Here is a 15,419-nt window from a genome sequence, read left to right as displayed (position 1 = left end):
TGCTGTGATATTTCATCTTCCTCGCAAAGGACTGTTGGACAGTCAATTGCTTACTGGAAGTAGTACAAGTGGGCTTACGACTTCCCCTCTGGGATGACCATCGACTCCCAGCAGCAACAACAGCAGCGCCAGCAGCAGTAGGCGTTACACGCAAGGATGCATCGGAGGAATCCCAGGCAGGAGAGGACACGTCAGAATTGCCAGTGACATGGCCTGCAGGACTATTGGCATTCCTGGGGAAGGAGGAAATTGACACTGAGGGAGTTGGTGGGGTGGTTTGCGTGAGCTTGGTTACAAGAGGAAGGGATTTACTGGTCAGTGGACTGCTTCCGCTGTCGCCCAAAGTTTTTGAACTTGTCACTGACTTATTATGAATGCGCTGCAGGTGACGTATAAGGGAGGATGTTCCGAGGTGGTTAACGTCCTTACCCCTACTTATTACAGCTTGACAAAGGGAACACACGGCTTGACAAATGTTGTCCGCATTTCTGGTGAAATACTTCCACACCGAAGAGCTGATTTTTTTGGTATTTTCACCAGGCATGTCAACGGCCATATTCCTCCCACGGACAACAGGTGTCTCCCCGGGTGCCTGACTTAAACAAACCACCTCACCATCAGAATCCTCCTGGTCAATTTCCTCCCCAGCGCCAGCAACACCCATATCCTCCTCATCCTGGTGTACTTCAACACTGACATCTTCAATCTGACTATCAGGAACTGGACTGCGGGTGCTCCTTCCAGCACTTGCAGGGGGCGTGCAAATGGTGGAAGGCGCATGCTCTTCACGTCCAGTGTTGGGAAGGTCAGGCATCGCAACCGACACAATTGGACTCTCCTTGTGGATTTGGGATTTCGAAGAACGCACAGTTCTTTGCGGTGCTTTTGCCAGCTTGAGTCTTTTCAGTTTTCTAGCGAGAGGCTGAGTGCTTCCATCCTCATGTGAAGCTGAACCACTAGCCATGAACATAGGCCAGGGCCTCAGCCGTTCCTTGCCACTCCGTGAGGTAAATGGCATATTGGCAAGTTTACGCTTCTCCTCCGACAATTTTATTTTAGGTTTTGGAGTCCTTTTTTTACTGATATTTGGTGTTTTGGATTTGACATGCTCTGTACTATGACATTGGGCATCGGCCTTGGCAGACGACGTTGCTGGCATTTCATCGTCTCGGCCATGACTAGTGGCAGCAGCTTCAGCACGAGGTGGAAGTGGATCTTGATCTTTCCCTAATTTTGGAACCTCAACATTTTTGTTCTCCATATTTTAATAGGCACAACTAAAAGGCACCTCAGGTAAACAATGGAGATGGATGGATACTAGTATACAATTATGGATGGACTGCCGAGTGCCGACACAGAGGTAGCTACAGCCGTGGACTATTGTACTGTACTGTGTCTGCTGCTAATATAGACTGGATGATAATGAGATGTAGTATGTATGTATAAAGAAGAAAGAAAAAAAAACCACGGGTAGGTGGTATACAATTATGGATGGACTGCCGAGTGCCGACACAGAGGTAGCTACAGCCGTGGACTACTGTACTGTGTCTGCTGCTAATATAGACTGGTTGATAAAGAGATGTAGTATGTATGTATAAAGAAGAAAGAAAAAAAAACCACGGGTAGGTGGTATACAATTATGGACGGACTGCCGAGTGCCGACACAGAGGTAGCTACAGCCGTGGACTACCGTACTGTACTGTGTCTGCTGCTAATATAGACTGGTTGATAAAGAGATGTAGTATGTATGTATAAAGAAGAAAGAAAAAAAAACCACGGGTAGGTGGTATACAATTATGGATGGACTGCCGAGTGCCGACACAGAGGTAGCTACAGCCGTGAACTACCGTACTGTGTCTGCTGCGACTGGATGATAAATAATGATATAAAAAATATATATATATCACTACTGCAGCCGGACAGGTATATATTATATAATGACGGACCTGCTGGACACTGTCTGTCAGCAGAATGAGTTTTTTATAGAATAAAAAAAAAAACACCACACAAGTCACACGACGAGTGTTTAACTTTTTCAGGCAATCACAATATAGTATACTACTAACTATACTGGTGGTCAGTGTGGTCAGGTCACTGGTCAGTCACACTGGCAGTGGCACTCCTGCAGCAAAAGTGTGCACTGTTTAATTTTAATAATATGTACTCCTGGCTCCTGCTATAACCTATAACTGGCACTGCTCCCCAGTCTCCCCCACAATTATAAGCTGTGTGAGCACAGTCAGATATATACATAGATGATGCAGCACACTGGGCTGAGCAGTGCACACAGATATGGTATGTGACTGAGTCACTGTGTATCGTTTTTTTCAGGCAGAGAACGGATTATATTAAATAAAACTGCACTGTCTGGTGGTCACTGTGGTCAGTCACTACTAAACTCTGCACTCTCTACAGTACTCCTAAGCTCCAGTAAATCAAGTGTCTCTGTCTCAAATCAATCTCACTCTCTCTCTTCTAATCTAAATGGAGAGGACGCCAGCCACGTCCTCTCCCTATCAATCTCAATGCACGTGTGAAAATGGCGGCGACGCGCGGCTCCTTATATAGAATCCGAGTCTCGCGAGAATCCGACAGCGTCATGATGACGTTCGGGCGCGCTCGGGTTAACCGAGCAAGGCGGGAAGATCCGAGTCGCTCGGACCCGTGAAAAAAAACATGAAGTTCGGGCGGGTTCGGATTCCGAGGAACCGAACCCGCTCATCTCTAATTAAAACATCCATGATGTAGTTACTTGGCCATTAAAGCAGGCCTGCCCAAACTGCGGCCCTCCAGCTGTTGAGAAACTACACATCCCAGCATGGCCAGACACAGCTTTTGCATTCTCGGACAGCAAAACTGGGTCAAGGCATGCTGGTATATGTATTTTACAGACAGCTGGAGGGCCGCAGTTTGGACATGCCTGCATTAAAGTGTGCTTTGTGCCTTGTTTGTATAATAGGTAATGTGAGGAAGTTAGTAATGTTTATTTTGCATCTTAATTTCAGATGTTGCGGTTGGAGATCCCACAAGTTTGGCTGGAATTCTGGCAAACATGCGCCAGCAACTGATAAATTTGCTGGAAAGTGCGGATTTGCTGCAAAAATTTGTTTACATTTTTTTTTCTTAATATTGTTAAAAAAAAAAAAATTTGTTAAAAAATGTACTAATAAATATTTTTGGTTCAAGTTAATCGGGTGTTGTGTTTATTTATGCAATAAAGGAACTGCAGATTGGCAAGCAGAAATTGGTTAGCTTAAACATTTCAGACATGTAACTTAAAGGCCCTACACACTGGCCGATTTTTTGAAAGATATGAATGATCTCGTTCATAAATGAACGAGAACTCGTTTATATCTTTCAGTGTGGAGACTCCAGCGATGAAAGATGCGCGTCCCCGCACTCGTTCATCGCTGGTCTCCCGTCGGCTGTGCATGCAGGCCAATATGGACGATCTCGTCCATATTTGCCTGCACTTCAATGCAGCCGCGTGACGGGGGGAGTGAAGAAACTTCACTCCCCCCGTCACTGCCCCCCCGCCGCCGGGTCGCTCGTCGGCCGTATCCGCCGTCGGGCAGCTCGGCGGCGGGTCGGCCAGTGAGTAGGGCCCTTTAAGAATGTGAATTTAAAATGAAAACCGAAAATAAAAAAACAAACTAGTTAGGAGCTTATTGATGAAAAAAACATGTTAACACATTTATTCACACACTACACCTTTACACACAAAAAAACAACAACATTTACCACATCTATATTTTAAATTACTTATTTTTAATGTGGATGGCCAATTATGCATACAAAGTGTTCTTCAGGTATTATTTGAAGAATTAATTGGTCATGACCATTAACAATCATTACACTAATTGGATTCGTAATTGAGGAAGGCTTGTGGAGCCTTATTTAATTAAAAAAAAAACAAAACATTGCTGTGCGGATTTTAGCAAAAGCGTGTGCAATTTTAAGAGGAATGTGTAAATCTACGAGAAGTTAGGATTTTTATGATGAGGTTTGTGGTAATGCGATGGGTTCGCATTACTGCGATGTCATTTGGCATACGCCTACTTTGTATACTTCTGCGTACGAAATAGCAAAACTACGTTGGGGGCGGTTATTCGCTATTGTGCAACGTGTTCGCAATATTGCAAATATGTTGTGCGAACGAAATAAATAGCGAACAACTCGGAATGACCACCAAAGAGCCCGAGGCTGGTTATGCTAGGGAGGGGGGATCCCACACAATTTCTTTTCTGTTTTTTAACTCTTTAAACACTGTTTTAAGGTACACAATGAAGCCCTGCACGGATCTCACAGATCCGGCCGGGATTCCTTGTGTTTTGTCAGGCAGTGTTTTACTCATCACTCCCGTAAAACACTGCCTGACATTACGAATCACATCAACATCGGAAAAAACGAATGAGGAAAACTCGGCAGCTTAGTAAATGACCGTATCAGGATTAAAAAAGTTGCAGTAAAATGCACCCGATACCATTCGAGATCAAACACCCTTAAAAATGGCTAAAACACGAATGTTAGTAAATAACCCCCCTGGGCCTATATTTACTAATAATCGAGTTTGTCCGATTTGTGGGGGGTTTTCTAAGTCCCAACACGAGAATTCACTAATCACAAATCTCTGCAGTGTTTGGGCTATTCGTAATGGTTTTAACGTCAAAGTTCAGAAATAGGAATGAATAGACCATCGGTCAAACGCGGCTGTTATTTCATACAACACGGGTATTCACTATTCATTCGTATTTGGGTGTTAGTCTCTGAGTGCTCAATTGCGGTCGTATATTTTTGTGATTCGTTAAAAAAAGCGGCAAAAAAATAGACCTGCTTTTTTCAGGCGTATTTACATGTGTTGCCACTTACAAATCATTCACACCTGAATTAGGATGCCTATAAAAGGATCTTAGGCCCATTTCAAACAACCTACACTCAGAAATGGCAGCAGGACTGTGGACCAGTGATCTTTTGTGTGCTGTGGGATTCCTCAGACTCAGACATCAGCCTGTAAGTAACCAGGGCCAAGAAACTGAACATGGTCAGCAGGTTGTACAGGTTCCGCGGAGGCTGCGCAGGCCTCGTTTTTTTTAGGGGGCGTTTAAACTTGAACGCATTGTCCGATGACAGGGTCATACAGATGTTCCGTCTAAATCGTAACAACATTTTCCGTCTGTATGACCTTGTCAAACTGGGCCTAGACCCTGAGACAGCACGCTCTCGCCCTGTCTCAGTCCTGCACAAACTCCTGGCTGTGTTGCACTTTATGGCTACTGGGAGCTTTCAGGCTGTGTCTGGGGATGTCATAGGAATCTCACAGCCCTCATTTTCAAGAATATTAACACAGGTGATGTATACCTAACTACCTCCTCTGATTTTGGTTGGTTTTAATTACTCTCAGTGGCCAGTTCTGTCCTAAAATCTCATGTTTTATTTTCTATCAAATATACACACAGGTGTTGGCTGTTTTGCAGCCCCACATCGAGGCCTCAATCTGCTTCCGTACCCAGGAGTATCAGTGGCATGCCATCAGGGTAGATTTCTATGAGCTTGCTGGCATGCCCAATGTGCTGGGAGCCATAGATTGCATACACATTCAGCTGAGACCACCTAGGGGCAGGCAGCACATCTATACTAATCATCATCTAGACCACTCCACAAATGTGCAGGTGGTTTGTGATGCAAAACTCAAAATAATGAGTGTTGTTGCTGGTTACCCTGGGGGCTGCCATGACTCCTTCATCCTCAGTCAGTCATCCCTCTTTGATAAGTTTGAGGACAGACAAATGCCAGATGGATGGCTGCTGGGTATGTAATTTGATATGTGTAGGACTGTGTATACTTTGTCCAAATACAGTGTGTTACTTATGTGTTGCTGTATCTTAACACGAATCATGTTACTATATCTGTCTTTTAGGTGATGGAGGATATGGCTGTTTCTCTTGGCTTCTAACTCCATTGTCCCGACCTGATACCCCTGCTGAACACAATTACAATCATGCACATAAGTCCACGCGGAATGTGATAGAAAGATGTTTTGGTGTGCTGAAATCTAGGTTTCGGTGTCTGGATAAGTCTGGTGGCCTTTTGTTGTATAGTCCCTTGAAGGTGACTCAAATTGTGTTCTGCTGCTGCTTTCTTCATAATATGTGTTTGCAACAAGATCTGCCACATGTTGATGAGGAGGAGGATGAAGAAAGCAGCCAGCAAGCAGAGAAATTAGAGACATCTGGTGATACTTGGAGTACAGATGTAGGGAGGCAGGTTAGGCAAGACCTGATAAATAGTTATTTTTAAGGTAAGTTTTGTTAGCTTCTTTCATTTGTTGTGTAAATATATGTTGCCCCATTTTCCGTTTAAAAACCATTACTCAGAATGTGTCTGTCTCCTTGAGACATACAAACATACCCTTGCTTTATGCAAAACAAATGTAGCATGTGTATTGTGTTTATTTAAAATCTCTAAACAACAAATTATGAGTGGCATGCATGAAGTCTGGATAAGTGTTAATAAACTTGTACAGATAATTTATTAAAAGCACACATAATCCACATAGTAATTTTTTTAGTATTTTACTTTATGTGTGTAACGTCCTAATGTAACACTTCTCCACATATAATATGTTAGCCTTGAGGAATACATGTGTCCCTATGTGTGATGCTTCATCGTATTTAAGGGACACAAACTTAGTATCATCCAAAATAATTTATTTCTTTATGTTTCCTGGAGTAAACTTGCTAATTTGTAAGTCAATACACAGTTTTCAACATATATCCATTATTAGACACATTATTTTTGTACATCAAAATATTTACAATTTCTTTGTTTCTGCATCATGTGTAAGAATCTGATTACTCATTTTTAACACACACACACACACACACACACACACACATGGCACAACAATAATGTAATTCATTTTGGGACTGAATTATCTAAATTGTTTCACAACATATTTGGACCTTTTTAGCCAACTCAATTGTGTTATTCTTGTAATGTCATCTAGAGAAGAAATGTAAAAGAGTTAAAATTCACATTGTAAGTTGTATTGGTCGTGGATGAATCTGCATGGCTGCCAATTAGTCTGTCTGCAGGATATGAGAATGACTGGAATCTAGAGAGAGTAATGATTAGAAAAAAATCAAGTGTTCTTGTTTCTGCATGCTAAAGACATTCTGCATGGCTGCCAATTATTCTGTCTGCAGGATATGAGAATGATTGGAATCTAGAAACAGTAATGATTAGAAAAAAATCAAGTGGTCTTGTTTCTGCATGCTAAAGACATTCTGCATGGCTGCCAATTAGTCTGTCTGCAGGATATGAGAATGATTGGAATCTAGAAAGAGTAATGATTAGAAAAAAATCAAGTGGTCTTGTTACTGCATGCTAAGATCAATGTGCAGATCAAATAACTTTTTCCTCCTCAAAAAACCCCCCAAAGATGTTAAAGAATAAATGTGTTGCAAAAAATCCTGTTGTTGTTTGTAACACTTATAATTAATGATGTTCAACAAATTGACAAGGTGCTAAGTGTTATATATATTGTGACAAACCTACACTTACTAACTGTGTTTATTTTCTTCTCTATACAGAAATAGGTGTGTCTATTTTTTTTATTTTTTGGGGGGTTGGCTGCTTGGACTGGCATTTGCCTTTACCACTGTCATGTTGGCATGCTCTGGTGGAGCGCCTTGGTGGTGAGGACACTGGCGATAGAATAGGAGTAGTCGTACCAGAACTGCTGCTTGGTTGCTGTTGGTGCTGGGATCTGAGTGTTTCATTGAGGTTAGTGAGGGTTGCATTGAGTTCACGTGTTGCAGCATTTTGATTTTCTAAAATTCTGGTGAAAGATTCATTTATCATTTGATTGTTTTCTAAGATGTTGATGTAGCTTTGCTGTTGTCTGTGCTGTTCTTCCATTATGCGTTGTAAGTTGCCCATGACATGTGTAATGTCTGCATGCATGATTTCCATGGTATTGGCAATTTTGGTGGTTGGTTCATTTTGGCGACTGATATTTCTGCTGATTCCTCTGAGGTGAGATGGTAGGTTAGCAAAAATTTGGGTCTGCCTACGCAGGCAATCTTGATTAGTGGCCTGCTGTGTAGCCCAACTGTCCCAAAACACTTGATCAGGGCCTTGTGCTATTGGTGTTGTTGGGCTGTGTTGTGGCGGTGGAGTGCTTTGCTGTGGTGGTGTACTCACAGGTGCTGGGGGGCTGATTCCTTCGATTAATGGCTGCATTTGTAACATGATTGTCTCATCCATGTCACTGTATTGCTGCTGTTGCGTCGTTATGCTGGTACCAGTACTAGAATCTGGAATTAGAACCATTTTGGCATTAGTTAGACATATGTTTGAGAAATTAAAGCAAAGCAATAAACATGGAACACATGTATTTAAATGGTGCTTTCAGATATCCAGCATAGCAACATCATCACTCAGAATTTAAATACAGACATATCCATGTTTGTGGCAAATGTGTCTGGTTACTTCATTCTTAAAGCAAGCACATGAGTTGTATGGTAGATCAGACATACTCCACCATAAAAACACACTTTAAATCATAATGTGTTGCCTTATAGTGTTTAAAACAAAAACATAGTAATGTTTTGGCATGTTGGTGCCAATGTTAGGACAAACACATAAGTGAAATTGAGCAAAAAAACCTTACTATTTGCCAAGCTTACACATATGTTTATGTTGCAGCATCTTCCACACAATCTGCTGCTGTATGGCTGAAGTGGACATACATATCTTTACTGGATGTGGACAAGGCCATTTTGCTCAGAATCTATTTGATGTTTTTTTGTTTTCGGTAAGTATAGCAGATTTTGTTGAATTTAGAGTTAATTAGTCTTATTAAATGGATTATTATTAGATGAGTAATTTTTTTAATCATTACAGTTTCTTACTCACAGTCAAGATGAGGGGAGTGTGGTTGGCGTCTTGGAGGTGTGTAAAAAATTTGGAGTGGTGGGACCGAAGAAACTGTAGACAATCTTCGTGGCGGGGTAGATTGCTGTGGTTGTGATTGGACATCAGACCTTGCTTTCTTTGTTGCCACATCTATTATTGTTTGGTGTGCTACAGGAGTCCGCCTTCTGCTGCTCAAGACTTCTTTTGATGGACCTAGGATTTAAAGTGTACTTTTGTTATGGCCATTCCTTTACAAACATAACCTATACTACAATGGACACTTTACGTGCTTCTGCAGCGTCATATTCATCAGATGTCATGGGAGTGACTGTAGGCCGACCAGTACTGCTTTTTTTCAACACTGTAAATAATAAAACAAATAAAATAACTCATTTATTCATGCTATTGTTGATACATCCACCCATTATGATTAGAAACATTAAATCTTAAAAAAATGGATGCTTATTTATGTGGGAATAATTTCAGAACAAAACCATAAAATATTTTTAAAAACACACACATTGGCCAATAGCCATATGCACTATGGAAAGTGCAACACAGGAAATAATGTACAGGACACAGACATAGGACACAGGGCAGATTTATTAAGCCTGATGAAGTGATAAAGTGGAAGGTGATAGAGCACCAGCCAATCAATTCCTAGCTGTCATTTTTCAAACCCAGCCTGTAACATGGAAGTTATGAGCTGATTGGTTGGTAATTTATCAACTTCCACTTTATCACTTCACCAGGCTTAATAAATCTGCCCCACAATTACTAATACATACACTAACAAGCCAAAACACAGACATCTTCATTTAAAAATGTTATGTAATTAATGAAAGATGCAATATAGAAAATGCTCTGTGATGTGGCACTCCAAACACACAGCACAATATGAGCTAAAAACCAAACCAAAATTAAAAAAACCATCATAATAGTACGGTAACTAAGTCTGCAGTGTTGTGTCAGGGTACAAATACAGACTATAAATGAACCAAAAAAGAGTGGGTTTGTCTTAAACAAGATTACATACAGTACTAATGAAATTACACATGTAACTGGCTTCAAAGCCACTTTGCAGTTTGCACTACTCCAGCCTCTAACATGTCAACCACTGTTTTTCAAACATTGCACATGGATAACTGAAATCAAAAACATAGTCCAACTTGCAAACTGTAAAATGTGCAAAAGGAAAACATTATTGCTGGACAATTCAATGACACACCAAGTCCAAACTACACATGGAAAATGTGCTGTTAAAAAACCACATGACATACAATAAAGTACTATGTTACATTGGCTTTTGTAGAAAACATTACCCAAAACAATGTCTTTGCTGTCACACACATGAAGATGGGAGTAATATGCAACGTCACATGACACACATTTCCCCAAAAAATAACGACAGAAGTAATGTAATAGAATGTTAAGACAAATACACATGCTCACCATCCTTCCTGGGCAGATCAGAATCACGGACATGGGCTGCAGACACTACTTCAGGAGGTATTAAACTCCACATGGGCTCCTCATAGTCCAGATATCTGGCAATATAGGGCTGTCCACCACCGGTTTTGCAAGCCGACTTCACCTCCTTGGCCATTCTGGACTTGACACGTCGCTTTATGTCACAGTACCGTTTGCGGCACGTGTCCTCCGTCCGCTTGACCACCCCCTCACTATTTACAGCAGCAACAACTTTCGCCCACAACACCGTCTTCTTCCGTGTTGGCACCATGGCGGACTCAGGCCCAAATAGCTGCCGCTGATACTTCATCAGCTCCCGCACCAATGCCACATTTTCAGCATAACTAAACTTTACATTCCGCCCAGTCTTAGTAGTGGTGCATGGCTGCAGAGCTGTCTGACTGTCACTATCACTGTCACTTGAGGCTGCTACAGCAACCTCATCCACCTCCTCAACCTCACTAACCTCACTCTCACTCACCTCCTCCACCTGACCAACCTCCTCCCCCTCACTCACACCCTCCACCTCACTCACCTCAGCCACCTCACCCACCTCAGACATAATTGTGTGGTTCAACAATTAACACAGAATAAAACAAAACAAACACACTCCTCCACTACCACTGCACAACTCACACACACACACACACACACACACACACACACACACACACACACACACACACACAGACAAGGGACTCTAAATCAAAAGAACTTGGACAAAAAATTAGACAAAATCAAATAAAACAAGACTACAAGAATGGCAAGACTACTTTCAAACACAATACTACACTCAGAAATCGCCCAAAAAACTCCTCACCAAACCAACTACTCACCAACCTCCACAGCACAACCTCCCTCCTCACCACTAACTAAACCCACGAGGTGCGGACGGTTTGGGGCGTATTTATATGGTAGCGCACAGACACCCCTACATCTGAAACACAACCAATCACGAACGGGGATGAAAATCGAAACTAAAAGTGAAAATGCGGCCGTGGGTGATAAATAACCCTGCCGCATTTAGAAAATAAACCAGTAAAAACAACAAAAACACGTACGCAAACGACAATGACGGTGGTAAATGTGCCAAAAAAAAACGTCTGGCATCGACATCGGAAAACACGAAAACCATAAACTCGACTGCTTCATAAATTAGCGTATATAGTTTCAAAAAGTTGCATGAAAATGCACCCGATAAAAAATGAGTTTAAACACTACACAAACCGACCCAAACATGAATATTAGTAAATAAACCCCCTAGAGTAACTTGTTTAATTTTGGGTTAAAAAGAAACCAAAAACTAACACTGTTTAAAAACGTAGGGCTTAACGGATATAAACGTATTTTTTAAATGATCACTTTATGCCAGGTGAAGTTTGTTTTGGACCGCACATTTAAACTTATTTATTATTATTTATTGCACCTGGAAAAAATGGTATACAAATTTTATTCTGCTTCCTTTTATATGAAAACAGTAAAGAGTGATCTGCATTGTATCATAAGAGAAAGAAAAAAATAATAATAATGAGTTTGTATATGCAGAAAAGTGCTGTGTTGCATGTACAAAGTGGCCCTGATCCTTAGTCGAAGGGATGCTAAGCAGATTTTGCCATTGGGCCTAATTCAGGCCTGATTGCAGCAGATTTGTTCTCTAATGGACAAAACCATGTGCAGTGCAGGTGGGGCTGATATACCACGTGCAGAGAGAGTAATACCCCGCTCACACTGCACCAAAAACCCGGGGTATTAGGGTTTTTGCCAGGTCGACACAGGTCGCAGTGCAGTGTGAACGGCCCACTGCTGAATTCCCGGATCGCCTGACCTAGTAATTCAACCAGGCAATAAAGAAGGGTTATTCCTGGGTAATTACCGGGTCAGGTGCAGTGTGAACGGGTTACCCGTCCACAGCATAGGGAGAGGCGGTGCTGGAGGTGATGTCATCTCTAGTGCCGCCTCTGCTACAGCCCCCGATGCCACCTCTGGCCCCGCCCCCGGATGGCAACATGACCCAGCATATTGTTAGGTCGGGAAGCCACCCCGTTCACATCGCACAGGTATAATGTCGGGTCATACCCGGAAAGAACCGGTATCCAATTCCCGGATGTGACCCCGAATGGCAATGTGAACGGGTTATTAGATTTGGATGGGTTATACGGCAGGTGCGGACTTTCCATCTGAGTATGTCCTCCAGTGTGAGTGATTAAGCGTCTGTGTAAGCAACCAGATCAGCGACACTCCCAGCTCATCCTCAGTACATTTATGATACCATGTCTCTCAATCACCACTGCACCTCACACAGTGTCACGCATGTGCTGGAAGGGTCTTTAGGGATTTCCGTGCATGCACAGTAGCAAAACAATTACTCAACTCTGTGAACATTGGCATGTCAGAATTAGGGGGGTCATTCCGAGTTGTTCGCTCGTCGCCGATTTTCGCTATGCTGCGATTTGTTGCCAACTGCGCATGCGCATGGTACGCAGAGCGCATGCGCTAAGTTATTTAACACAAAACTTAGTAAATTTGCTGGTGTTCGAGCAACACTTTTTAGTCGCACAGGAAAGGGGCGTTTCTGGGTGGTAACTGAGCGTTTTCCGGGAGTGTGCTAAAAAAACGCAGGCGTGTCAGTGAAAAACGCCGGCATGTCAGGGAAAAATGCCTGAGTGTCTGGAGAAACGGGGTAGTGGCTGGCCGAACGCAGGGCGTGTTTGTGACGTCAAACCAGGAACTAAACGGACTGTGGTGATCGCAATCTGTGAGTAGGTCTGGAGCTACTTTGAAACTACAAGGAAATATTTAGTAGCAGTTCTGCTAATCTTTCGTTCGCTATTCTGCTAAGCTTAGATACACTCCCAGAGGGTGGCGGCTTAGCGTGTGCAATGCTGCTAAAAGCAGCTAGCGAGCGAACAACTCAGAATGAGGGCGTAGTACCAGTGTCTTTCAACAGTTTACTACTTGTGTTTTTACTGCAATACATACAAGGAAGCGCTTTAAATGACACTTTTGGAACCAAACTTGAGGCGCTGCAGTGAATTGCATTGACTTGCCTTAAAATAGCAGTATTTCAATCAAAGACAATTATCTGAGTACAGCACAGCTGACAGCTAATGCTTTGTACTCACCCTGTCAGCCTTGTGTTCAGCTCTCCGGCATCATTGACATCATACCAGCCGATTTCCTGCCTCAGCATCGCATGGAAAAAATGATTTCTTATTTTCTTTATCTGCCGGCCACCTGCCAGTGTCCAACATGCAATCTCTATATAAGCAGCAAGAAGCACTCCAAATCCTAGACCCGCGTAATAATAGGCATACCTGAGGCGGAAGATACTCACAATGTTACAGTGCTTTTTTATTATTATTACATTTTATTTATAAGACGCCACAAATGTTTCGCAGTGACGTATAAAGGAATGCTTGCAATCTTATTGTTTGTTTCTACAATATTTATTGTTACAGAAAGGTCGGTAACTAGGTATGTGCAGAGTGTGCCACCGCAAATAGCGCTGCAGGGTAGGGGGCTATTCTGACTCAATAACCAGGCTGTAAGTGTAAGACTCCTGAGACAGTTCCTCTATGTCTAAAATGAACCAGTACTCGCACCAAGAGACCTCGTCAGGTAGTGTCAACTCAACTGAAGAGGCACATATGAAGAATCCAGATAAGGGTTTATTGCAAGCTGATATTCTTGTAGTTATGCACAAAACAGTAGGTGAAAAGATGATAATTTACCAGAGCTAGTCAGGAAGCTAACATGGCAGAGTCTAGCTACAGGAAATCAGGCAGGACAAAGTTTAACAAGATGCAAAGCTTTGCAATGGTTACATGACAACTTATGAAACACATATATTCTGGGACATGACAGGGGCACTGTTGGCAGCACATGTCAATTATCTGTTTTAATTACCTTTACTTGTAGCTTCCCCCCTTTTTGAAGCCCAGCCACTACTGACCGCCACTGTCTCCTTCCCCCACCCCTTCCTAATACCCATACAACATTCATGAACTCAACTTGAGTGTCCTTTGTTATTCAGTCACCCTGTCCTTTATTGCATTTCAAGATGATGACATACCCAGGATTTGAACCCATTGCCTGTGGCATTTCAGTCAGACACTCTATTCATTGAGCTATCTGCCTTTACATAGAAAGCTAGAGAATTATAAGCTAGAGAATTCTAGCTATTTGAAGCCTACCTTGTACTTTGTGAAAAAATGATCAGCATTGCAGCTGAACAGATCTATGTAGTGTGTGGCTGCAAGGGATTGGATGTGTGGCTGTACACTACATAGATCTGCTTAACTGCAAGCTGATTATTTTTATTTAATAAAATAGCTTTATATAGTTACAGTAGAACTCAAAGTTTTTATGCAGGATCAAATAGCTCAATGAGTAGGGTGTTTGACTGGAATGCAACAGGCTATGGGTTTGAATCCTGGGTATTGCAGTATATTGAAATGTGTTATCTAATAAAGGGTTTGTAACTGAATAACAATGAACTCTCAAGTTAAGTGCATGAATGTGGTATAAAGAAGACTTTTATCAAAATTTAGTCATATCCTTCCCCACGAGGGAATGAGCCTCATGTCCCTATTGGAAAAAAATAAGATTTTACTCACCGGTAAATCTATTTCTCGTAGTCCGTAGTGGATGCTGGGGACTCCGTAAGGACCATGGGGAATAGACGGGCTCCGCAGGAGACTGGGCACTCTAAAGAAAGATTTAGTACTATCTGGTGTGCACTGGCTCCTCTCTCTATGCTCCTCCTCCAGACCTCAGTTAAGGAAACTGTGCCCGGAAGAGCAGACATTATAAGGAAAGGATTTTGGAATCCCGGGTAAGACTCATACCAGCCACGCCAAATCACACCGTATAACTTGTGATACACTTATCCAGTCAACAGTATGAACAACAACAGGGCATCAACAATGGATGCCAACATAACATAACCCATTAGTAAGCAATAACTATATACACGTATTGCAGAAAGTCCGCACTAGGGACGGGCGCCCAGCATCCACTACGGACTACGA

At 42.3% G+C, this 15,419-nt stretch overlaps 1 protein-coding gene across 2 annotated transcripts in view; it reads right to left on the bottom strand.

The window, feature by feature from the left end:
* LOC134927267 (ATP-dependent translocase ABCB1-like) overlaps positions 1-15,419 on the bottom strand; it is a 503,919-nt gene that overhangs the window by 303,267 nt on the left and 185,233 nt on the right. For both annotated transcript variants that reach the window (XM_063921477.1, XM_063921479.1), the window contains exon 6: positions 13,512-13,703. In XM_063921477.1, the coding sequence (XP_063777547.1) occupies positions 13,512-13,703 (192 nt within the window). The remainder of the gene's footprint in view (positions 1-13,511; positions 13,704-15,419) is intronic.

This window comes from Pseudophryne corroboree, chromosome 5 (genome assembly GCF_028390025.1).
Source record: "Pseudophryne corroboree isolate aPseCor3 chromosome 5, aPseCor3.hap2, whole genome shotgun sequence".
Taxonomy (NCBI): Eukaryota; Metazoa; Chordata; class Amphibia; order Anura; family Myobatrachidae; genus Pseudophryne; species Pseudophryne corroboree.
Note: the sequence above shows the minus strand (reverse complement) of the source record. Positions and strands in the feature narration are given on the sequence as shown.